Source organism: Helicoverpa armigera, chromosome 31, assembly GCF_030705265.1.
Source record: "Helicoverpa armigera isolate CAAS_96S chromosome 31, ASM3070526v1, whole genome shotgun sequence".
Classification (NCBI taxonomy): Eukaryota; Metazoa; Arthropoda; class Insecta; order Lepidoptera; family Noctuidae; genus Helicoverpa; species Helicoverpa armigera.
In genome coordinates this window covers 4045954-4073251 of record NC_087150.1, presented here as the reverse complement: position 1 = coordinate 4073251, position 27298 = coordinate 4045954, and the positions used below count along the sequence as shown (strand labels likewise).

Genomic DNA, 27298 nt, shown 5'->3' with positions numbered 1-27298 from the left:
GGTTGCCCGGGTAACTGGGTTGAGGAGGTCAGATAGGGCAGTCGCTCCTTGTGGCACACTGGTACTCAGCTGCATCCGGTTAGACTGGAAGCCGACCCCAACATAGTTGGGAAAAGGCTCGGGAGATGATGACGATATTAGGTCAGACCATATGGTCAGTAACTTTGACATTTATTGAATAAGGCTTAAGTCAAATACGAGTCCTTACTTTATATGGGATACAGAGTTAAGTTATGGAAGAATTCTTATGTGGGTAGATGTGAAAAGTTAACAAAAGACAAAGGAAACTACGATTTGATTTTCGAATTTAAAAATCTGTACTTTAACTTTCTACTTTAGAATTTGCTTTTTTGAATTTCGAATGCTTCAGGGGCTAACTTCGTATTCCTTATTTTTAAATTCGTATACGTTGTAGGTTAAAACAAAAAATGTGTCAACATAATTCGACGTTTTGATCTCAGAATACGCAGAAAGAAAACGCTGGCAAAACAAACAAGGCATTGTTTTCAATTGAAACGATATTACGCCACAATCTATACTAATATTATATAGAGGAAAACATATTTTTCTTTGTAATGGATAAACTCAAAAACTACTGAACCGATTTTAAAGTTTCACTGTTGGAAAGCTACACTCTTCCCGAGTAACATAGGCTATATTTTATCCCAGTACGGGCAGTAGTCTATCAGGACGCGGGTGAAAACGGCTAGTTTAAAAATAACTTATTTAAACATACACTACCAACTAACTTATTCCAACGAGAAAAACACTTTTTTCAATCACAAATCAAAAACAAAACTATGAAAAAATTTCACCAAAAATACACTGCCACCATTAAAAAAATATACCAATACACACTACCAACATAACAGTCAAAAATAAAAAAAAAATAAACGTCAAAAATTCCCGCTAAATAACTTGAAAATTCGAACGTTTCAATTCCTTTGTTTACGTTTGGAAATAGAATGTGGAACGAGCGCGCGCTCACGACGGCGCTCGGGCGAACACTGGCAGGCAAGTTGAACAAAATGAATCATGGCGACTAATATCTTATTTTTCCCTGAAATTTCATGTGTATAATCGTTAAATTTACCTTTGAACAATGAGGTGGTCTCTTATAGTTTATTTCCTTTATTTAGTTATCTTTTTAACACGCAATAATGAGAAGTTTGTATGCCATGGTCTCTCAGTCTGTTTTCTTAAGCTTAGATCTTTTGTTACAGACACGAACAAAAAGTTTGTATACCTTTTTCAAAACATAGAATCTCTTTGGTAAAGTTTATGCGTAGATAACCATAGTTAAGATTTTTATTTGATTTAGTAGGTTCATTTATTTGACTAGCCTTTTCCCAACTATGTTGAGGTCGGCTTCCAGTCTAACTGGATGCAGCTGAGTACCAGTGTGCCACAAGGAGCGACTGCCTATCTGACCTCCTCAACCCAGTTGCACGGGCAACCCCTTGGTAAGATTCTAGCTTCTGACTACTCGTAACGATTGCCAAAGATGTTCAAATGACAGCCGGGACCCAACAATTTAACGTGCCTTGATTTTTACCGACTCAAGGAGGTTCTCAATGTTTTACTTTTTAATATTGACACTGACAACTTAATTGCTTCAATCGTGAATATTATTAGTTTTGATAAGATATACAAGTATGTTATATTACAAACTGAAACCTTTGAAACAATAGATTAAATTGTTATCTAATAATGACTAGAAGACATTGACATTACATTCGAATATACCTACTTACGTGAATTTATTTAAGAGGTCATTATATTTTAAACTATCGTCTTCATTCAGTTTCACCCGTGTTTCGAGAGACTACTGCTCGTACCGGGATAAAATATAGCCTATGTTATTCGGGAAGAGTGTAGCTTTCCAACAGTGAAAGAATTTTACAAAATCGGACCAGACATTTCCCTCCTAAAACATACGGTACCTACCTCTTTTACATAAGATACTTCGCGCATATGGATAAGACCTATTAGCTACAGCCTACCTTAATAAATAGACTATCTAACACTGAAATAATTTCAATTAAGTCCAATATATTCTAAAATTAGCGCGTTCAAACAAAACTCTTCACATTCATAATATTAGCACCTATTGTAAAACAGATTTTTCTAGATAAGTTAACCTCCTAAAAACGGAAGATCTGACCAAATGGTTCCAACGAGCAATATTATAGCATTGATTCCCAAAATGGCCGCGACTTGCGTTGACTCACTCTAACCATGTAGGAACAAATCCAGTTATATAAACTCAATCACTGTATGTTTGTAGCTATTTTTAACCTTCAGTTATTTAAGATAGGATGAGTTTAACGCTCTTTGGTATATTTTTAACCGTATGCACCAATATGTCTACTTACATATGTAAACAGAGTAAACATGGTTTTGTAGACTCCAAAACTACTGAACCGATTTGAACAATTTCTTTCACTGTTGCGAAGCTACACTCTTCCCGAGTAACATAGGCTATATTTTATCTTTGCACGGGAAGAAATGCCCCCTACACACACAGCTAGAAATGAAATTAGGCTACAAATCATCAGCTTTGATGATGATAGATGCGTTTCAATTTCTAATCGCAAATGAATGGATAGATAGCTTATAGAAATCCAGTTAGACATTATAGCCGTATCTATAGAACCTCTTTATTAGCGCGATCTATAAATGCATGAAAGCGATTATCTATTATCTATTATGTTTCAAGCTACACGTGTTGTTGAGTTAGTTACAAATTACTACGCATTTCAATATTGATAGTAATATTACATCGCAGAAACGTTTCTTGTATGATCTAAAGATCCACCTTTGGCTATGTTTCAATTTCCTTCTATCATACTAATATAATAAAGAGTAAACATTGTTTCGTACCCAAGACTTTGAAAAATTATTTCACTGTTGGAAAGCTCATCCTTACATCCTCAAAGCTCAATCCTTCTCCGTGTGAGAGGAGGCCTGTGCCCAGCAGTGGGACAATAAAAAGGCTGTAACAGTTGGAAAGCTACACTTTTCCCGAGTAACATAGGCTATATTTTATCTCGGTACGGGTAGTAGTTCCCACGGGACTCTGGTGAAACCGCGGGAAAATGGCTCGTTAAACATATATTTCTTTACAGGTCACAAATAATTAAGAACTAACTACTAAGCATGAATAGGGAATATGACCATACGAAATAAGTAGCTAATGAAAAAATAGAAAATAAATAAGATCATTATCATATTATATGTTTCTTTCAAAAAACACGCAGATAAAAGACCAAAATAAACTTTTTTAAGACGTTTGAACTTGACCCCGCGCAAAACCATAAAGAAATCATAACAGCACATGCACAGAATATAAAAACGCGCCAAAAATAGTCGAGTAAAAAGTATGCATTGAACTCTTAGATCGTTTAGCCAACGGGATACGCTAGAGCCCACATAATTGGGAAAAGCTTTCGGGAGATGTATCAAACTATGCAATAGAATCTAAGGTAATTAATTTAACCATCTATCAAGGATCGTATAATCATCGGCACGAATCTTGAGCGCTGACCTTCACCTGCGCAGAAGTAATTTATTGGATCCCTTTTGTGCCATAGCCGTCACTCGGGATTGGTTCTTTGCTAATAAATCACTTCTGAGCAAATTAAGGTCAGCGCTCAAGATTCCTGCCGATAACTTTAGCATCATGAAAATTATCAAATGTATGTAGTTCTAATGTCAATACGATAATAATGTAAGTACTGACGAATTAATCTGCTGATGGGGCCGGATGATTTAAAAAACTTGTGCTCATGGCGATTCCAGTTATTTAACCACTCTTAGCCTGAACTCTCACAACCTGCTTTTGTTCCAAACGTCATTGAGATGACAGAAAGGCCATTTCCCCGTCGTGGCGAGGATCCAAACTTGGACCAGTGTATCATGAACACGGAATAAGGAAAAGCGGAGAGATGCTATGCTGCAGGTAGGTCAGGCGCCTTCTAGGTCAAATATGGACGGTGGGCATGACCAAAACGAGTAAACTAACGAGGCGTTTGGGTTCTTATGGCTGCCTGTCCACCGGAGCGGAGCTAGGCTGCGGAGTGGAGAAACCGAGAAATATTAACTAATAGGATTGCACAAAATCTCCGCTCCTCAATCCTATTGGTTAATATTTCTCAGTTTCTCCACTCCGCAGCCTAGCTCCGCTCCGGTGGACTTCAGACATCTGTCAACGATTTTTCGTGTTACAAAAATGTACAGGTCCAAAGAAGGCGTATAAGGCGGAGACAGTGGGACAAGGCCTGCCGGGGCTGCAGAATTGTTCGTGCGAGTTATCGCGGCGCTGGTACATAAAGGGCTTAAGAAGGAACATGGTGGGGTTTAGTCAGTAAGAGTCTGTCACTCCCTCACGCTGCACCCACAGCGGGAGGGGTCATTTGATGACTTTTGACTTCGTTAAATCGGGGTACCTATTGGGTTGCCCGGGTAACTGGGTTGAGGAGTGCAGATATGGCAGTCGCTCCTTGTGGCACACTGGTACTCAGCTGCATCCGGTTAGACTGGAAGCCGACATAGTTAGGAAAAGGCTCCGTGGATGATAATGATGACTTTCTTTTTTTCGATTTTCCGTTATGGCACCTCCGCTAGTTATTTTGTTTTTCAGTGTTCCATGAAGGATTTATGAATAATATTAAAATGGAAAGGAAGGTCAAGGCAAGTTGGTAATTCTATGCTCTGTTTTCGCGGTAAACACACATGATTTAGTTTTGAGTAAATGTTTATAGTATTTTTGCTCGTATTTTGGAGGAATTTTCTTTGCTTTCGTATTGAAATTAATCTTTATTTTGAATGCCATTCCATTCAACAGTTCTCTGCAAGTAACTCACGGTTTATTTCTTATGCGATTGGACATTGCATTTTGTCCTAAGCTTCATCATATAAATTGCCTTTCGCAAAACAACTCTAGATAGATAGATCGGTTATAGAAACTGCAGTTACCCACTGTACAACTGTCAAAATATACGTACCACTGTTCTAAGAATAAAAAAAATACTCAAAGTCAAAACAAAGACTGTTCAATGCGGAAAATGTAAGATAAACAAGTTTGTTTTCTATTGTTCTTCAACAATTATAAGTTTACCTTCAATAGTAGTAAATAGATCAGTCTTAATCCTTACATCTATCTAATATAATAAGGAGGAAACAGTCTTTGTTTGTGAAGGCTCCGAAACTGCAGAACCGATTTCCAAAATTCTTCACTGTTGGGGCGCTACACTCTTCCCGAGTAACATAGGCTATATTCTATCCCGGTACGGGCAGTAGTTCCCACAGGATGCGAGTGAAACCGCGGAAAGGCAGCTAGTTAATTATACTTTATCTCATCATCTGCCTAGTCTTTTCCCAACTATGTTGGGGTCGGCTTCCAGTCTAACCGGATGCAGCTGAGTGCCAGTGTGCCACAAGGAGCGACTGCCTTTCTGACCTCCTCAACACAGTTACCCGGGCCATTTTACCTAAGTGCTCAATCCATAATTACTACGCTTCATCGTCATTTTATTATTTTAATATTATCTATGGTACATTAATCTACCTTATCTATGAATCAGTCCTCTGTACTAGTACTATATTATGTAGGTAGAACTAAATGCGTCTTGTCAACTAGCTGACACGTGCTTGTGGGTCAAGGACATGCGCACGCGCAACGCGGGCGATTTCAGCGCATCTGCATTTATTTGTAGTAGTGTAGTCTTTCTCTTTTGTATTTATTTAGAGAATATTTTGGTGCTTAATCTGTAGTAATATTATAATTATAAAGGTGAAGAGTTTGTTTTCTTGAACAGTGGTTTAATTCTCAATAAGTACTGGACCTATTTGGAAAATTCTATCAGTGTTAGATAGCCAATAAAACAAAGAAACCTGTAGGCTACTTTTTGTACGGATGAACGGAATAATTATCACTTTGAACACTTAAAACCTATATCGAGGAAGTCTACAGGACGCGAACCAGCCTCAATAAATGGGCTATCTAACATTGAAATATTTGTTCCAAATAAGACCCGTAATTTGAAAATTAGAGCCTCCAAAAGCAAACGTACTCCTCACCTGTATAATATGTAAGTATAGGTATTAGGTTTATCAAAAAAATCGAATCGAATCGCATTTTTATTGCGTCTGCGCTTACAATTGCACGAAATGACATCATCACCTGATTGTGAACTAACGAGACTACCTAAGCCGCTTGATTGCAAATGTTATGACGTCATAAGGTCATCGAACATTGTAAACGATGTATTTGATGCTCAGCTGTTCCATATTGGGTCCTTTTGATAAGTTGCAGGATTATTTAGGCGTTTTGTCTTTGTATGACTCGGCGGCTAGACCATTACTGAACTCCCGAGCTTACACAAACAACGTGCATTGCATTTACACATACAAAGGGCTCCAGAAGAAACATGGTGGGTTTGAGACAGCAAAAGTCTGATACTCCTTTCTGCCCACAGCGAGCACTGTTTGCTACATAGTGCTCCACTATGTAGCAAAGAGTATAACAGTTACTTTCATGCGAATATTTCTAAAATATGAAAAAAAAGTCCGCGAAACTGCAACCGCCGTGCGTGAACTCATGCTAGCTGTGGACTCGTTCGCGACATAGCGTACTAATTTTTTTGTGGTATCTCACCAAAAGAAAAACAAAAGATCCCGACGAATTGAGAAATTCCTCCTTTTTGGGAGGTCAGTTGAAACGATTGACACACACGACCATTTTAATGAAACCGGTCGACATTAATTTAATAACGACATAGTGTTTCTTAGTCACCTACATCAAAACAAACAAAGAACATTGAGATAACCAGATACAACTGGAAATACATTTAAAACAATATTTTAGATTATTGAGGGAAATGAGTAATTAACCTCGTAAATTCTGAGGAAGGAATAGATATTATAGATACCCCTATGGCTGTCATAACTGTCAATGTCACTTGAAATAGTTTTTCCGCGCCAAGGGAGCTGTCAATATCAAAATTCGTTTATTCAAACTTGGCTGCAAAACAGCACTTTTCGAATGTCAGAAATGTACAAAAGACAGCCCCCAAAACGCCCACCCTTCACCACTTTCTATGTGTTTTTGCTGTAAAGAAGAAGTGGCGCAACAAACTCCCCAGCAACACATGTCTGTCTGTAGGTTAAAAGAACCTTTTAACAATTTGTAATACATACACTTTGTATACTTATAAATACAATAGCATCCAGACCACAGCCAATAACATCACACAAATTCACCGTTCCGATAATCGAACCTAGGACCATCAGTTCGGCAGTTAACCATTTCGCCAACGAGGTCGTCAAAATCCATAGTAAAACCTCATTTTGCCAAATATATGATACTAGCTTTTGCCCGCGACTTCGTTCGCATGATATAGTGACTTCCGGCATATTTTTGGTTTGACCAATAGATGGCGCTATATGTCCGGAATATTTTTTTTTTTTATAAAAACTATCCTATGTCCTTTCTCAAGTTCCAAACTATGTCTGTACCAAATTTCACACAAATCGGTTCAGTAGTTTAGGCGTGAAGAAAAGACAGACAGACAGACAGACAGAGTTACTTTCACATTTATAATATTAGTTAGGATACACTTAATCCACTTATACTTAGCGCCCTTGCGAAAATTAGAAAGTTCGCCATTATAGTAGAAAGCGTTGCGCATAATCGTAGACCCATAGAGAATTGTGAAAGTGAACGCATACGTCAAATTTTGGCGCCATTTTTGCTGTCACTGTCAAATATAACTTTTCTTTACATGTTGGAGTTGGGAAATGTAAAAGGGAAGGGCCCAAGAGCACTGCTTCCTGCACGAGGATAAAAAGTAGCATATATGTTATTTTGACTGCCTAGTTGTATCAACCAACCTCTCGAGTATGTGGGCGTGGGTTCGATTCCAGGTCAGGCAAGTACCAATGCAACTTGTCTAAGTTTGTATGTACTTTCTAAGTATATCTTTGACACCAATGGCTGATAGAAAAGTGAAGGAAACCATCTTGAGGAAACCTGGACTATAATCTGAAATCACCAACCCGCATTGAGCAAGCGTGGTGATTAATGCTCAATCCTTCTCCGTGTGAGAGGAGGCCGCAGCCCAGCAGTGGGACGATAAAAGGCTGTAACAGATAACAGTTGTATCAAAATCTCGAATCTCGAATCGTTTAAGCAAGATTTAGGGAAAATCATCCATGTTCCAAAATGTCACTGTTACAACATTAGTGGAATTAAACTTAAATTTTCTAATTGTTATTTATTGAAGACAGTGACTTAAAATGCATTCGAATTTGTATTGTTTCGATGCAAATTAACAGCTATTTATAAGAATGCGATAACCCCATTTAACCAACGTTCAAATATCAAGCAACTATAGAATTATAAATCTATATGCTGTCAACTGTACATTTTTGTCACTAATGACTGTGTTTCGGAGGGCACGTCAAACTGTAGGTCCCGGTTGTCATTGAACATCTTTGGCAGTCGCTACGAGTAGTCAGAAGCCAGGAAGCCTGACAACCAGTCTTACCAAGGGGTATTGGGTTACCCGGGTAACTCGGTTGAAGAGGCCAGATAGGCAGTCTATCCATGTGGCGCACTGGTACTCAGCTGCATCCTGTTACACTGGAAACTAACCACTCCTATATCTTATATTTTAGCGAAGTACCTCCCATAACAGATAAACAAATGATAATAGATTCAAGAACCACTCAAGGAGTTCTTAATATTCTATAAAATCACGTGAAAAGAAAAACCAGTTCAGAAATCACAGCTAGCTAATATTTATTTGTCTTTCGGCTAGGCGAGTAACCTTGAACTCTTTGGCGGTCGAAGGCGAAAAAAAAACGTAACGAAGACGTAAAATTTGGCGGGAATTGTGACTTTTCCGCGGTGATTTTCTACGCTTGGTTGAACGTAGTTTTGGATGGGCGGTTGTTGAAATTAAGATGGCCGAAGTTTTTGATAGTATGTATTTAATTTGGGAAAAAACATCTTGCGTTGAGCACCAAAATGGATGCCAGTACGAGGATAAAAATCATGAGATACAGCCTGGTAATACGACAGATGGACCACAGTCTTAATAGGATCCCGTTTTGACCCTTTTACCTACCAATAACCATCCGTAAACAAAACGATTCGTTTCTGTCTAACTGGGCATCTATTTGATAATAAGCTAAAGCTGGCAATAGTCTTATAAAATGGTTTCCTGGAAAAGCTACTGAGAAAGCACATTTGGTAAACAGCCAACTTTCTGATTTCCTGTTTTATTTATTACTTGAGGAAGGTCGTAGAAATATGGTCTTATAACATGATGGTTAATTTTTTAACCGACCTCCCAAAAAGGAGGAAGTTCTTAAGAAGGATGCTTATAAAGATTTTTAAAAAAGTATTTTGATGGTCTTAAGTCAGCCGGTCTAAACTCATGCGCATTATTTAAAGAGAGTAAACCTGTGAGAAATAAACAATACGGTAGTTGACAACGAGTCAAATTCAATATTTTTGTTGAACTGTCAAAAACGGTGACTTTTTATGCATTTTTTATGAAAAATGTGAACTATGACGTCACAGATTGTTCACATCTGGCTGTAAGTACTCATTTTGGTTATAAAGAAATTATTTTGAGATGCCAAATGGATATGATTAAGGATTTAATTTTCACCAAGTCAACTACCCATTAGAGTTAATGTTCCACATGTTGGCCAATCTATTGGGGCCAACATTGGTTCCAACATAAGCTGGAGTATCAACATTATAAATCGTATTAAGGTTCTAAGAAGGTGAATATGTCCGGACGAAATTGTTTAACGTTCAAACTGTCTATTTGTTTTACTTGTTACTTTTATAGTACTGGTTATTTTCTTTGAGAAAAACAGGTAAAATGCAGTTATTTTTGGTGTCTTATGGTGAGAACCGGGAGGACCTCGTGGCTAAGTGCGTCATACCTAAGTTTAAATCCGTGGATGGGTCACCATCTTGTCATGACGAGTTCCTTCCGTATTTCAGAAGGCACGATAAATTGAAAGGTCCCGACATTTTACAACAATAAATTGTAGTCTGACCATTTTTTGGTACAGTTGACAGTTGCTATCAGCCAGTACAAACAACGGCATAATATTTTTCCTTGAAAATTGACAGCTGTCAACTAAATAAAACTTCAGCTAAGTAGCAGTTGACAGCTGTCAATTGCCAAGTAAAATTGCATTTACATAGTTGTACTGACTTACAGAACCGTCAACCATATAACAATAATTCTATTCTTCCCTCCATGATCGAAAACAAACAGTTTTCACCATAAATAGACACTAACGCACCATAGACAAGTTGCCGTAGCATTGATACTCCTTACACGGGGACTCGGTGTCCTCAGTCGCGGCATTTGGCACGAGGTTGTCGCTGAGTGCACCCATATGTTTTATAAATATATTTAACCCTCACTTTGTTGTTAGTTTTCATAGGAAATTATAGTGAAAATAACAATAATATGTAGGCCTATCATCTGTGTAGTCTTTTTCCAACTATGTTGGGGTTTTTCAGTCTCACTGGATACAACGGAATACCAATATGCCTCATGGAGTGTCTGCCTATGCCACCTCATACCCAGATACCTAAGCAACATGAGCAGGTACCTTTTAGTAAGACTGGTTGTCAGATTTTCTGGCTTCTGATTAATCGTAACGTCTGCCAAAGATGTTAAAAAATGACAGACCGGGCTCACCACTTTAACGTGCCTTCCGATACACGGGAGATCTCGTCATGACAGAAGTCACCCATTTAACCTTCTAATCGATAGAAGTGTGGCTGTTCAATTCAATAAGGCGAAGGCCTATATTGTGCAATGTAGTTTTCTAAAGCTGAAATTATAACTAAAAGTAGCTATACGGAAGATTCTAGCTTTTGGCATTCCCTTTGTTTTCTAAAGACCCGTGGATCAAAACATTCCCGTAATTTCATTCTGTCCTTTCTTTATATTTATGAAAGGTCACACACAAGGTGACGTTCCATTTTCCCCGACATTATAATTAATCTCGCTACACTTTATATGTACAGAAGTACGTAATAATGTAATTGTTTTCATAAGTGAAACGGATTTTGGCAAGTGTCTTCGCATATTTTTATGTCGCCATTTTCTTTTTAATAAGGACATTTTATCTGGTATTTATACTTTTACGTGCAAACTTTTTCCGTTTCCAAAAAAAAAATAAGAAATAGGAACATTGGTTGACAGCTGTCAGCTGTCAAAATTTGGCGCGAAGGATCACTTTTGATCACGACTAGCCATTTTCCCACGATTTTACTCGCGACCCTTGGGAATTACTGCCCGTACCGGGATAAAATATAGCCTATGTTACTTGGAGATGATGTAGCTTCCTAACAGTGAAAGAATTTTTGACATTTATTTTATGACGCTAGGTCAAAATCTGCAAGCCAAAACGAATCGTTCCTTTTTTTTATAGAAACTGAGCTTACATTGGTAAACAATTCGTTGTATGTAGTTGTAATATAAAATAACAAACCAGATAGTCATGGATATTAAAATATTGATATGTTTTTCAATATTTCGGCACGTGTTCATAAAAGATGAATGATTGATGGCCACGTGGCGCCATTTTGTTTCGTTCAGGAATGAAAAGCGAACGTTTTACCTATTCGTCAGATGGATGACGCAAAAATGCATGTCTTATAATTTTAGGTGATGAGTAAAACATCTTCAGATCAGATATCATTTGCCTAACCTTTTTCCTAACTATGTTGGGGTCGGCTTCCAGTCTAACCGGATGCAGCTGAGTACCAGTGTGCCACAAGGAGCGACTGCCCATCTGAACTCCTCAAGCTAGTACCGTATAATATTTTGCTTCTCGTCTCAATCCATCCTAAGGTTGCCTGGAAGAGATCGCTCTTAGCCATAAGACCGCCCATTATGTCACCTACTTTAACTAGATTAAGATCAAAAATGTATAATTAAGTATATCTACCTATGTATCTAGTTACCCGGGCAACCCAATACTTCTAGATAAGACTGGTTGTCAGACTTACTGGCTTCTGACCACCTGTAACGACTGCCAAAGATGTTCAAATGACAACAGAATTAAAAAGACAAGATATAACGCCAACATAATCACTCATTCCATGAGCCACTGCAATAAAATTGCAGTTTAAACTAATTTCACAAACACACTCAAAGGTCGCTATTAAACACAGAGCCGGCATTCCACTCTTCCTGTGTGCTAATTTTATCTGTCTCTCTCCTTGAAAGGATATTTTCATCTCGACTCTGAGAATGGGGCAAAGGAAATAATAAAGTCTGTGAAACATGCTTGGTTAATGGCGGATTGCTATAAGCTATCTGTTGATGGTGACTAGAGATAGGAATTTGAGATTTTGTTGTTTGGGGTAATGACAAAATTTTATCTCTAAGGAAATGAATAGATAGATAGGGAATTGAAACAGCAGTTATTGAATCCTATTCTACAAACCTTACCTACTAATATTAATTCGAAAGTAATTCTGTTTGTCAGATCAAAACTAATGGAACAATTTAAATCAAAAGTACACAGACTACACAGATAGTCCAGGGGACACTTCGTAGGGTGCATTTAACCGGGTGCGGAAATCAGCCTTCCAGACCCGTTTGGGACCCCGAGAATACCTGATCAATGAATATCAGCATACCAAACTTAATTCAAATCGACTCAGAATTTTAGGCGTGGAAGCACGACACATAGAGCTACCTTCTTCTTTACAACATTAGCAAGGATCAGACATCAGCTTATAGTACGGTAGACCGCACATCAGTGGTAACTGTCATTCACCTTAAATCAATAGTAATACGTACGATTTTCCTATAAAGCTGTTACCATTGACCTGAAGTTGACTGTACCTACGATGAGGCTGAACAATCTTCCTCTTCCTATATAAGGATCGCATGACCATCTCTTTGTGTGAGGGCATCAACTCACGCCTACATCAAATTGACTCAAGTTTAATGATGCACGTGGGTTCAAAGAATCATGCGTCGAAATAAACAATTTAACGACTTTTTTATAATAATGATGTATGAAGAGCATGTTATTGAGAGACCCTTTTCGTCATTCCTGTTTATATTTTGAGAGTGCATTCGTTTGTGAGCGTTCTAGAAAGATCTTTGAGATTTTTACTTTGCCTTTTTTTGAAATCACAGTAACTTCATCATTTACCCAGCCTTCTCCCAACTATGTTATGGTCGGTTTCCAGTTACAATTTTCGGACCAACCTTTTATAACACGATTATCTATACTTATACATATAACAAAGCGAAAACATTGTTCATTTTGTACCCTAAAGGCTCCGAAACTACTGAACCGATTTGAAAATTCTTTCACTGTTGGAAAGCTACACTCTTCCTGAGTACGGGCAGTAGTTCCCACGGGACTAAGGACACCTAGAGCTATATGAAATACTGCAGCAAGTATTATATTTAATCTTTGAAAACATTTCCAAAAACAACTGAAAGTCTGACCTAAGTCTGCAGCAATTAATAGCGCGAGAAAAACAAGCGAAGATTTATCTGAACTCTTAATTAGCATATAGGTCACCACGCTTTTAGCAAACGAGGTACAATCTGTCTTTGTCACCATAATCATTTATCAACGAAGAACCAACATTTTATGAGCATCCTTGTCCGTGTGAGAGGAGGCCTGTGACCAGCAGTGGGACGGAAAAAAAAGGCAGTAACAGTAACAAAGAACCACCTCTAAGTATGAGTGTGTTCGATTCCACGTCAGGCAAGTACCAATGCAACTTTTCTATGTATGTACTTTCTAAGTATATCTTGGACACCAATGACTGTGTTACGGAGGGCACGTTAAACTGTAGGTCCCAGTGTCATTGAACATCCTTGGCAGTCGTTACGGGTAGTCAGAAGCCAGTAAGTCTGACACCAGTCTTAATAAGGGGTTGCCCGGGTCACTGGCCAGTCTTAGCAGCCCGGGTAACTAAGCTGAGGAGGTCAGATATACAATCGCTCCTTGTGGCACACTGGTACTCATCTGCATCCAGTTAGACTGGAAGCCGACCCCAACATAGTTGCGAAAAGGCTCGAGAGATGATGACTAACAAAAAAAAAATCAATCAAACATTAGTCTTACTAATTAAAACAAGTAGCATAAACTTAAGAAAACAGCTCACAAGAGCAAGGTGAGCGATCAACAAAGGAATGAATCATTACAAAGATGGCGGAAGGTCATTGACCTTGAAGCTCAGTTACGTCAGATTTCATACTAATGTTTTGTTTCTATCCAAGCTATTGGCATTGGGTGCATATCTGCTAGGATTGTGAGAAAGAATACCGGCCCTGGTACATAAAAGGCCTACTACGGAAAACGACGGTTTTTAGTCAGTAAGAGTCTGACATTCACTCACCGCTGCTAACCCACAGCGGAAGGGGTCATTTGCTGATTTTTGACGTCGTTAAAAAAAGTAATTTTCATTGGTTGCATATCGGGACTAGGATTGTGAGAAAGAACGGCCCTGGTACATAAAGGGCTAGAGAAGGAACATGGTGGGTTTTAGTCAGTGGGACCCTAATGTTACGCAAACAGTCATATGATGATGTCCCATTTTATAATAGAGGAAAAGGGTCCTATATAATTTGTTATGGCGAAAGATATTCTGGATACTTTTCACACACTGTGAGCTAATTAATAGCTTGTGTTATGGGTGCTAACACAACTGATAAACTACATATATACTTAAATATGTGTTTAGAAATAGATACATATTACAACAGCCAGAACATAGCCAATAAACATGCTCATCACACAAATATTGATCGTACCGGGAATCGATCCCGGGGCCACCAGTTCGGCAGTCCGGCATGGTGACCATTATGCCAACGAGGTCGTCTATCAAGATTTATTTTCACCGGATGTATGAAATAATTCTGCGCAAACGCAGATGTAATTAAACAATATGCTGCTGACTATACTAGGAAATTCATAGACCTACAGTCATCAAGGAAATAGAATAAAAATAAACCTAGACTACAGACGAGAATAATTACGTACTACCCACGATATTAAAACCAGCATAAAAGTAACACTAAAAACTGCAGCTTAATCTGTTTATCCTTCAGAGAACTGTTAACACAGATATACTGCAAAAATCAGAGATAATCTTTGCCACCTGTTTCTCGCGGATTCACCATCGTCCTGTGGGAACGACATCCCGCACCCGGATAACAATTAACTTGTGTCCTTTCTCACCCATTCTATCTATGTCCAAACTATCTATCAACTATCTATGTTCTAAATAGGTTCAGTGGTTTTGGCGTGACAGACCAGCAGAGTAACTTTCCCAATAACATATAATATTTAAGTAAGTAAGTAGAATAAATTGACATCATCATCATCACCTGCTTAGCTTTTACCCAACTATGTTGGGGTCGGGTTCCAGTCTAACCGCATGCAGCTGAGTACCAGTGTGCCACAAGGAGCGACTGCCTATCTGACCTCCTCAACCCATTTCCCCAAGTATTGACATCATGCCTTTTATAAAACTGCGCATTAAAACCACCATATTTTTCACGAGCGCGCCAATATTTAGGTGTTACATCAAACAGAACGTAAACTCCGGACATCGACCTCTTTCGACCGACGTCTGCGCAAGGACGTTCTATTTATGAAAAAAAGTGTATGTGTATCGAAAAAAGTATTTACTCAAAACGCGATGGGGATATAATCTGTGGTTATGGTTATGGCGGGGAAATTGTTTATGATAATAGTTTTTTTCGTATTTGAATCTGGAAAAAAAAATATATAAGAAAAATAACCGAGATGCACAAGGGAATAGCCTTTTTCAACTATGTTCGGGTTGGCTTCCAGTCTAACCAGATGTAGCTGAGTACCAGTGTGCCACATGGAGCGACTGCCCGCCCTATCTGACCTCCTCAACCCAGTTACCCAGGCAACCCAATACTTCTAGGCAAGACTGATTGTCAGACTTACTGGCTTCTGACTAAACGTAACGACTGTCAAGGATGTTCAATGACAGCCGGGGCCTACAGCCTAACTTGCGATCATTGGCAATCTTTCGTATAGCAATTGTTTTGGCGTTTCCATTTAGTTACATACTCTAAGACTTACGTATTCCGAGAAAAATAATGTTGTTTTCAGCAAACGAGAGTTTGGTTGTTTTCTCGTTCAATCGGTAAACACCTGTATGTAGGTATTTGATATCACGTTTTTCTAAAACGTGCCTATAGAGAAAAATATTCAGTAATACCGACTTACGTATGCAATAAGAATTTCAAATCATAGAGTTATCTCTAGACTAGATTTCCCTTCATACATTCTATATTTAGAATTTTTAAAAGAAGGCTAGCCGTTTTCCCGCGGTTTCACCCCCGTCCTGTGGGAACTACTGCCCGTACCGGGATAAAATATAGCCTATGTCACTTGGGAACAGTAAAAGAAATATTTAAATTGGTTCAGTAGTTTCAGAGCCTTTATGGTACAAGCAAAGAAAGGTCAACTCTGTATTATCATCATCATCTTCCGAGCCTTTTCCCAACTATGTTGGAGGACAAGGAGTGTCTACCTATCTGACCTCCTTAACCCATTTACCTGGGCAACCCAATACCCCTTAGTTAGACTGGTGTCACACTTACTGGCTTCTGAGTACCCATAACGACTGCCAAAGATGTTCAATTACAGCCGGGACCTACAGTTTAACGTGCCCTATGAAACACAGTGTATTACATTAGGTACTATTATATGTAGTTGTCTAATTAATGAAATTGTTAACTAAGATATGCTAACAGCATCCAGTGTACCCAGAAAGTAGGTTAATGAGAACTTATTTTTAGACTTTCTAGTGCTACAATTCTGCTGTAACTGTTTTGAAGAATTATTTTAATTTATATTGCAGTTGATTCTAAATGTAGTTGTTGCTATGTGGGTGAAATTCTACTGTGTATTTTAATTCCGTTTCACCCGTATCTTGAAAGAACAACTTCCTATATGCAGTTTGAAAGTATAACACTTGTATTCAGCTCCATCAGGTTAGACTGGAAGCCAACCCCAACATAGTTGGGAAAAGGCTAGAGACTGTGTATAATATTGTATTTTTTGTGCCATAATTAACCGAATTGCATCATGTTTTGAAATCAGCTAAACAAAGAAAATAAAAATAACTGCTTTGTCAGAATGACATGGTATGTTACCATACCATAGATTATTATTATCTAAAAAATTACAATGATAGGTGTGTAACAATATTTGATTTCTAAAAGTAGATATGTTTATTTACTAGTTTCCATCAACGGTTTCACCCGCTTTTCAAGGGAACTACTGTCCGTACCGGGACAAAATATTGCCTATGATACTCAGGAAGAGTGTAGCTTCCCAACAGTGAAAGAATTTTTCAAATCAGTTCAGTAGATACAGTGCCTTTGGGGTATAAACAAACAAATGTTTTCTCCTTATGTATTTGAATGAATTATAATTCCTAGGTCAGTTATTTTTTGTAACATACCTATATCTACCTCCTTGGGTCACAATAAAAAAACTTTACATACTAGCCACTGTTATCAATTTATTTAGAAGAATGTGTAAAATCACATTTGTAGTCTGTCACAGTGTTTTACAAACAGCGACAGCCTGTCTGATCTCTGCAGCCCAGTTACCCGGGCAACCCAATACAGGGTTAAGACTGGTTGTCAAACTTACTGGCTTCTGACTACCCTTAACAACTGTCAAAGATGTTCAAATGACAGCCGGGACCTACAGTTTAATCTAAATAAATCCAGAACACCGTTTACCCTTTAGAAACCTAAATAAGACTTATTTAAAGATACAAACACAAGGAAAAACAAGTCTAGAATTATAACTAGATATAACAAAAACAAGTTTTCATAATTATTAGAATGTTAAATTGTATTTGTATGACTAATATCTACAAATATAATCAAGAGGAAATATTTGTTTGTTTATACCCTTAAAGCTCCAAATCTACAGAACCATTTTGGAAAATTCTTCCACTGTTGGAAAGCTACACTCTTCCCGAGTAACATAGGCTATATTTTATCCCGGTACGAGCAATAGTTCCCACGGGACGCGGGTGAAACCGCGGGTAAACAGTCGATAAAAATTGTCTAACTAGAATCATGTTAGCAAAGGTATTGTTGATTATAATGCCTATAAAACTTTGTCTTATAAACACAAGTATTTAATGGTTAAAAGTCATGTTTTTGTATAAATTATATTAAGTAGTTTCGTCAGCTTTATCTACGTTTATGTAAAACAAAAAAATATTTATAAAAAAAAATCTAGTAGAGTCAATAGGATTCCGATAAGATGCGATAACGTTATTTGCACTGCTAGACGTAGTTGAGAAAAAAAACGTATTTGTCTTTGTAAAAGGAAAAACGATTGAAACCAAAGGTCGTATATACCTACCTCCAATTAAAAAAAAATAAGTAATGTAACCTCTAAGAAGTTACGAATAGGTTAAAAATATAATAAAGAAAGTTTTTATACACAAAGACCGCTGCAGTAAAGGTATGATATGCTCCGTTAACTCCTATAACGGAAGATAATCCACAAAAACACGTAAAAGCACTTGGAAAACAGCAAAATTTACTGTTTTTTTTAACGTTCCAGTTATCACTGTGTACACTCGCGTATTACACTGATATTTGTCTCAGGTTCTCACTTAAACTGTAAATAGTTGCACTAAAAACACTTAGAAGTTAATACGAAGGTTATTTTATTAATTATTGATGAAATAACATCAAATAACAAGATCGTACGACGTCGAAATCGGTTTGTGACTGACTTCGGAACGATCGAAGGCAGCATGAAAAGCACACGTCATGCAGACAGTTCGAACGAAACAGAGCTATACAAATGAAAGAGAACACTCATTGCTGTAAAGATAACATAGGTACGTCCGATTACGAAACCTTTACTTTTATTTTACCTTTCATGTATCTATTGTTATCGTATTACATTAATAATTTAAATATTGTATTTTTATGCAATATATTAGGGGTCATGAATATGGAAAATAGACTTAATATTAAGTTAAAAACAATTGATAACAGCGCCATCTGTTATGCAGTAGCTGTACTACAACGAGTTTACTGAGGTTTAGGTTTTCAACACTAGATGGCTTTATTATCCGTAATAAATTATTTAAACGTACCAAGTTTGTTTTGGAACTAGAAATTACTACGTTTGTTTTCATTACATTACGTATTTACTTTGTCATCTAACAAATCGTAATTGCGTTTTGACGTATCTTTTCAATTACTTTAGGTTAAGCGTCCCAAATAAAGTTGTTCGTACCTACTTACATAGGTACGTAAACAGTGTACTTATTTTGTTTATACAAGATATTACGACAAGATAAAGAGATTATACATGTTATGGACCAAGTGATAAATTGGGCAGTATACATAATGCCCGGTCATTATGAATAATGCCCAATATGAGAGTGCAATTTGATAATAATTATTCAAACAATCAAATTGACCGGGCACTATACATATTGCCCGTGACCTTTTGGGCAAAGTAATACAAACATATTTAATTTCATTTTTTTTATTGTTATTGACATTTAACTTAAAATAAATTAAATATAACACATCCCATATCAATTGACAGAGCATAGAAGTAAGCATGCAACATGCAGCAAGCATGGCTTCTGTCACGGCTCCGGCGCTGCAGGGCTCCGGCGGTCCCATGCGAGCTTATCGTCGCAGATGGTTTTCACGCTCACCACCGCAGCTTCGGCTTACTGGCCGGCAGAGCCGGCCAGCCTCAGCCGCGACGGCGAGCGCTTCAACTACCTGCGCCTCAGCTCGCAGGCCGCCTCGCCCCTCCGCGCCTACGCGGTTTTGAATTTCACTCTAGGGGTAGGGCAGACAAGACTACGTGGAGTCGGTTTTGCAGCGATTCGTTTTCGTCACTAAGTTCAGTTTTGAATACAATGTTTTGAATCCAAATTAAATTCTACCATAAAAAAAACGAGCCAAGAAAAACGAGATCAAGGAAAACGAGGCCGAGTTAGTAAATTAGATGACAATTGTCCAATTAATAATTTTGTGGCTAGATTTATAATTTCCCATTAAAATAGAACATATAATTTAAAACAATAATCATAAAATATGTAACAGGATTTATTTATTAGAACAACTGCCATCCTCGCACCGCATAAAATATAGCTTTATTATCAAATTGCCCAACTATCATGTAGCAATATAATAATGCCCGTGCAATGTGATAAATAATGAAGTTAAGATAGTTATTAATCACTTGGCCCGATAAAGCTAGACATTATTCATAATGCTCGGGCATTATAAATAATGCCCGAATTAATCACATGGCCCATAACATACACATTACTAGTTATTTATAGAAGCTTATGGTGGTATTGCACAACATTTCGTAAAGTATCGTGAACTTTTCTGTTTCTATAAACAAGTTGATAAACGACTACAGACACAGCTAGTGTCATCCCTATTTAGATTTTATTTTAATACATCCCAGAGTTTGTTTTTCTGGGATTAACTTGCAAAAACCTGTGCAATTCATAATTTGACTAATTTTAAATATATTTTGTGCTTTATCCTAAATTGTATTGTCTTTTGAACACATTAACTACGACGGAAAACTCCTAAAACGAAAATAACAAAGAAATAACTAACTTGCAATCTGCTCAATAGATGGCGCTGTTTTAAAATTCAGTTTCACGTGTGAAAAATCTTCGAATCACAACGCCACTCTGGTGGAAAACATGGCAACCAACCTACTACTGTTTTTTTATCTGCAGAATAAACACGAAAGGCAAATATGGCTTGGCTAACATGTAAAAAAACGGACTGGTCGTTCAAGTATAATTATATATTGATCTTTGAACTCCACGCGGGCATAACATGGCAATTTTACACTTTGGATTGTAGATTGCGTCTATAAGAACGATTATAACCGGTTGAATGCTTGTCATCTTGTCTTATCAAAGGTCTGAAACATGAAATCTTGCACGCACACCACGTGTTTCTGCATTGATAAATATAATCACGTGATAAATAATAATATACTACAACTTATTTGTTTTATTTTCAAAACTAAAGGTATCTTTCTTTGTATGAAAGTATAAAATGATTGATCATTTTGCAAATTGACGAATGTATCGAGATTTCAAGCTGAAGTTTATACCACTAAATACATCACGTCATTTTCCCAATCAAAATTGAACCTTATGCCTTCAAGATATGGTTGAAAATCTATTAAAAATATTTGACAGATATGAGTAGTTTGAAGGGCGTCTTCGAAATATTTATTAGTTGTCATAGCAACAAGTCGACATCTGTTTTTGGGTAAACAAACATGATGAACTGTAGTCTCTCTGGCTGTTTAATATTGATAGATACGTCAGATATTATTTTTACAGAATATATATATATCTATCAGAAATAGCATTGCCGTGTATTCTTTACGAAAGATAAGTACGCGGTAAGTCGAATTTGTGCACATATGTGTGTGCGAGTGTGATCAAAATTGCATGAGCGAGCTATCACTATTTTTTGCCTTTCTTCGCCACCAAGTTTAAATTGGTAAACTTTTTTCCATAGACATTTATGCTCATGGTGCTACCAGTGGGTTCAACGCTCTAAGTAATTGTTTGACAGTTTGGAAAGACCCGGAATTATAGGATAAAACTGGAGGCCAAGCAAAAGAATGTATTGAAAAATGTCACCTGCGATTTTTTTTATAAATTATTTTAATTTACTTTAAAGTTATTTTAGTTTGTTTAGATACTTCTTGTTGATTGTGGTGTGTGAAGTAAATTAATTCTTCTTAATTAATAAACTTACGCACATGATATAATTAACAAAAAAAATGTGTTAGGTAACATTTTTGAAAAAAAAAACTAAAATACTTTTTTGTATAAATCTCCAGTTGCTAACTTCATGTCAGATCAAGTAAAGTCAAGGTCGGTTACATATACACGCAATTATTTCGAAATTGTACACCGCAATACTTATTTACTGAACTATCAACCAACTCCATGTTATTATTTCCGTTTCAAACTACTGATTATCTTGATGACATAGGTCTTTAGTAATTTTATATCTCTTCTACAAAGACTATAAAACCACTTGACTGCGCATACAGTGCCCCGACGCTCGCCAAAAGTTAGTGATTTTGCGCGTACTATAAGGCTACGATCAGTACGATCCTTTAGTAGCGACCGTGAACTGACCAATAGTAGCCGCGGATTATGCCGCGTCCCCCCGCCCGCAGTGGTGAGTCGTGTTCTTAGAAGAAATTGGCGAGTGCGCTCTCTAGTGGTTATTTACTTTATGCTCTTCTATAAGCAGAATGTGGAATAATTTCAGGAAAATGAAGTATAGATAGACTGTTACTGTTACAGCTTTTTTATCGTCCCACTGCTGGGCTGCGGCCTCCTCTCACACGGAGAAGGATTGAGCATTAATCACCACGCTTGCTCAATGCGGGTTGGTTATTTCAGACTACCTATATAGTCCAGGTTTCCTCAAGATGTTTTCCTTCACCTTTTTATCCGCCATTGGTGTCCAAGTTATACCACAGATTACTAAATAGTTATGTTTTACTTAGAAATAGACTAAAGGCGCACGAAATATTTGAACCGAATCGCCAAATAAATCAGGGAAAAAAATAGTCAACGACCTATAAAAATATGTTAAACTTTTGTAGAAATACATATAAATTATAGACAGATATACATAAATAATTGAATGGTTTGATAGCCATTCAAAAATCACAATGAATCGATAATTATTTTGTTTACAGCTCAGTAACATACGCCGCAAAATTGGCGCGAAGTTTTTTACTTAGATTATCTATGGTCAAGGCCACAGATATACAAATCATCACAGATAATGTTACTTTAAAAACGTAATGTAATTTTAGAAAACTGCGCTCTAGTCTAGTACAATGTTGTGAACTTTAGAGCAAAAGATGTTTCTATTGTAAGTTGATTACGTATGTTACTTACCATAAAACTTATGGGCATCAAAGAACCTAAAACTATTAACTCCGTGCTTTGCAAGTAAACGTGCTCAATACGTAATTATAGCTCGGCCAAATAAAAGAGTCGTAGGTTTGATCAGTTGATTTGAATATTACACCTCCATTCATATTGCCGAATAATAATGTTTACTATTTCCTGAGTAAGCGCGTTTTATAATACGACCAAAACCCGATGACAGCTTTATGATATAAACAGTTCTAAAATTCAGGCTTCCTTACTAAGTTGTATGATAATTAACTTGCAAAACTACTAAGGCCTACGACGGAACACGACGGTTTTTAGTCAGTAAGAGTCTGACACTCGTGTCGTTAAAAAGAAGATGGGTGGACTCACCAGGGTGTTATTACACTTCCTGCTGACGTTAGCCATGTCCTCAGGATCAGGGCTGAGGCTCCTCATCGTAGGCATCACCTCGTCAAGAAGCATGGTGTCTCCAAGCTGATGTAGGCTGGTGGTCACCTGGGGAAGGAGAAGTCTTCAGAATTCGTAGTTGTGTTTATTTTTCGCATAAGTGTTTTGCAATCAAAAACTTTTTCATTTTACATGACGTAAAAATAAACTTATTTATACATATAAAGGGTGATTTTTTAAGAGGTATAGGATTTGATTTTCAAAAAAATCATAAAAAAATTTAAAAATTTGATGAAATCTTTATTGGAATCGATAGAACGATCAATATAATTTAATGTTTGAAGATGATTTCATGCAAATGCTGGCCGCGGCTCCGGTTTAGATGGCCCATTCGCAAGGCCCAATTTCGGCACTCTCTCCAACATATCAGCCGGTATTTTACGAATAAATGCTTCAATATTGGCTCTCAGTGCGTCAATCGTTGCTGGCTCCACAAGAAATAGTCCAAAGGCGTGAGATCACACGATCTAGGCGGCCAATTGACGGGCCCAAAACTTGAGATATACTGTTCACCGAAGGCTGCTCTCAATTAGGCCATTGTATCGCGTGCCATGTGGCATGTGGCACCGTCTTGTTGAAACCACATGTCCAATTCTTCCATTTTGGGCAAAAAAAATCTCCAATCATCACACGGTAGCGCTCGCCATTCACAGTAACGTTTCGGCCATTGTCGTCTTTGATAGTAAAATTCTATAATTTGCAAGCGTTGTTCGTTCGTAAGTCGATTCATGGTTAAATTATAGACCATACTGAACAAGTTTGACAATGACACAAGACACGATTCACGCGTGATCTGCCAAAAACAGTGTTCCCAAAAAGATACCAGCTAAAAAATCACCCTTTATTATATACAACTAAAAACGTATAAAATGGCATCAAAAAATGGCTGGCAGGAGCTGGATGCGAGAAGCCGAAAATCGATCTCAGCGGCGTGCACTTGGAGAGGCCTATGTCCAGCAGTGGACTGCGATAGGCTGATGATGATGATGATGATCAAAAAACTCCTCATCGCTGCCCAATGTCAAAATTTATTATTGGTCAAAAATTAAGCATTGCCATCCAACGTGGCAATGCTGCCAGCCTCTTGGGTAGGTACACTCCCGGTGGGCAGCGATGAGGAGTTTTTTGATGCCATTTTATAATTGTTTTTCAATTTTAGATTAAATCTCAAATCTTCTCCGCCTGTCATGTCCACTGTGCCCTGAAACTTGCTCGCGGGAGGACCTAATGAGCGCATTCGGTCGTGCTCTCGCTGTGGCGGCATATTGGGCTGACATAGTGTAGCCTCACTGAAGACATGTCATCGACACGAAAGAAGAAGAAGCTTGTCAAATACCCACAGAAACATTCCTTTTATACAGGGAAAACTGAAAACCTCATTTTTTAAACGCAGTTTCAAAATAATACATTCTATCAGGCACATAAACTAACAAATTGATAAGTATAAAAATCGGTCTTTCTTAATCATTTCAAAGCATAAGTATGGTCAAAGTTGCCCATAGATTTCATCGATAAATGGACTAAGTATCTAACACCAAATCGGCCTAGTAATTCCTGAGCTTAACGCGGAAATTCATATAGGTTTTAATAATCTAGGAAATGCAAGATATACATATTAAATAAACACATGCATTAAACCTATAATATACTGATAAAAACAACGCAATGCAAGTAATAATTACTATCAAAAATACTACAGAAATATAACAGTATTGTACCAACTGTTTTTTTAAGCCACATTCCGCATTTCCGCATAGACTCTAATAACTTTATTACGAACTTTATCATTTTGCAAACAACTACATATACTTAGATAACGTAACAACTGGATATGGAACAGCCGTGCCTTACTCCCTGCCATAGGTGCAGGACCGAAGTACGGTAGACTGCACATCAGTGGTAACTGTCATGCACCTTAACTCAATAGTAATAAGTACGATTTTCCCATAAAACTGTTACCACTGACCACTACCTGAAGTTGACCGTACATACAGGTCAACCTACCTGAATCTGTCAAATGTCACCAATCGAACGTTAACCTTCCACTATTGTGATAAGGTTGAAAATCCATTGAAGACATTTGACAGATTGAGGTAGATTTACGTGCTTGTCATCTGTAAGTACCTGTCATTGGCCGATAAAGGCTGGTACATAAAGAGTTTAAGAAGGAACATGATGGGTTTTATTCAGTAAAAGTCTGACACTCCCTCAAACTGCACCCACAGCGTGAAAAAAAGAGGCATTGGTTTCCGCGCTCGTATTCTAAGAGTTTTTAGCATAGTTTGTGCACATTTTAAATATATATATTCTCTTGTAAAAAGTGAAGTTAGATGAATGACACTCAGTACGTCAGTACTGACAGCTCCGATAGCACTGATAAAAGCTCGCCGATACACAAGCGTGTGTGGGTAACATTTTTACAAACGTAAGTAAGCTTCACAACTTTATGCTGGGTTTGTGTTCACGGCGGTTCCAGTTAGTTAACTGCTCTAATATAAGCAAACATATATACTATAGGTACCTACTATCATTGTATGTGTAGACATTGTGTGCAAAACAAACAGATAAGCACTGATAAGACGGATTTGATTTCAAGGGCGATAGCCTTTTGTTAAGCTTGGCATTTTTGCACACTTAAGGATTATACATAGACTACTACTGAATTTTCTAAGTTTGTATGTACTTTCTAAGTATATCTTAGACACCAATAGCTGATAAAAAGGTGAAGGAAAACATCTTCAGGAAACCTGGACTATATAGTCTGAAATCACCAACCCGCATTGAGCAAGCGTGGTGATTAATGATCAATCCTTCTCCGTGTGAGAGGAGGCCGCAGCCCAGCAGTGGGACGATAAAAAGGCTGTAACAGTACTAAGTACTGAATATTAAGTTTCGGATGGCACGTTAAACTGTATTGTACTTGTCAAATCAGTTCTGTAGTTTTTGAGTGATCACAAACAAACAAAATACCTCATTATAATATGAGTATAGATATACATATGTTGTGTTATCTAAGAGCGAATGATTTGCACTTTATTAAGCAGTATATCATAGTCTATTATGGAATATGATTCAATACTGACAAAACAATATCGAAATTGCAAGTCATTGAGCGATAACATTCATAGCCCTAGATAACAAGCTGGTTTCACCTAAGAACTACTGCCCGTACCGGGATAAAATATAGCCTATGTTACTCGGGAAGAGTGTAGCTTTCCAACAGTGAAAGATTTTTTCTAATCGCTTTAGTAGTCTCCGAGAGAGACTCATGGTAAATTTTTTTTTTTTTGGGAAATCGTGAATTCAATCAAAGTTTTTAGTCGATCTAATACCGAAAAAATACCCTAATCGTTGTTAGGTGTGTACTTCCATACATCTTCATACTGATTTGTAAGCACAAATCAACTATCGGCCGACTTATATCTTTGTAGTGTGCCCACGTTCTTATCCTTACTAGATATACACACACACACAGTCAAAATCTCGGGAAATCCGAATTCCTGATTAGGAGACCAATTAATCTAATCCACATCATTTCTTCATCAAACAAAAATAAACCTTATTTTTCTGAAAATAGAGTGCAATTTCAAATGTTTTGTCATTCTCCTAGATTAAAAAAAAACTATTCTCGCGAGATCTCAACGTTACAAGCACAAGCGATTTTGAACTTTATTTCCTACAAATTACAGTCCAAAATTGCTTGAGTAATCGGAGGTTATCCGAAAAAACTAGTATGTATTGGATAAAAAAAGGCTATGGTTAGTTACCTATGTAACCTTTTTATTTAACCCAAAAGAACTTAGGTAATAG

General features: G+C 37.4%; 1 protein-coding gene across 8 annotated transcripts in view; it reads right to left on the bottom strand.

Moving 5' to 3' along the window:
• Nucleotides 1–27298, bottom strand: part of LOC110381873 (segmentation protein cap'n'collar) — a 137135-nt gene that overhangs the window by 91502 nt on the left and 18335 nt on the right. For 3 of the 8 annotated variants that reach the window (XM_064043306.1, XM_064043309.1, XM_064043313.1), the window contains exon 1: nucleotides 953–1040. Coding sequence is in view for 2 of the 8 variants with exons in the window: in XM_064043311.1 (XP_063899381.1) it covers nucleotides 23411–23503 (93 nt within the window). In the remaining 6 variants the exon portion in view is untranslated. Of the gene's footprint in view, nucleotides 1–952; nucleotides 1041–18453; nucleotides 18856–23410; nucleotides 23537–27298 lie in introns of those variants that run through there. The other 5 variants (XM_064043311.1, XM_064043312.1, XM_064043308.1 and 2 more) reach the window with 4 other exon arrangements.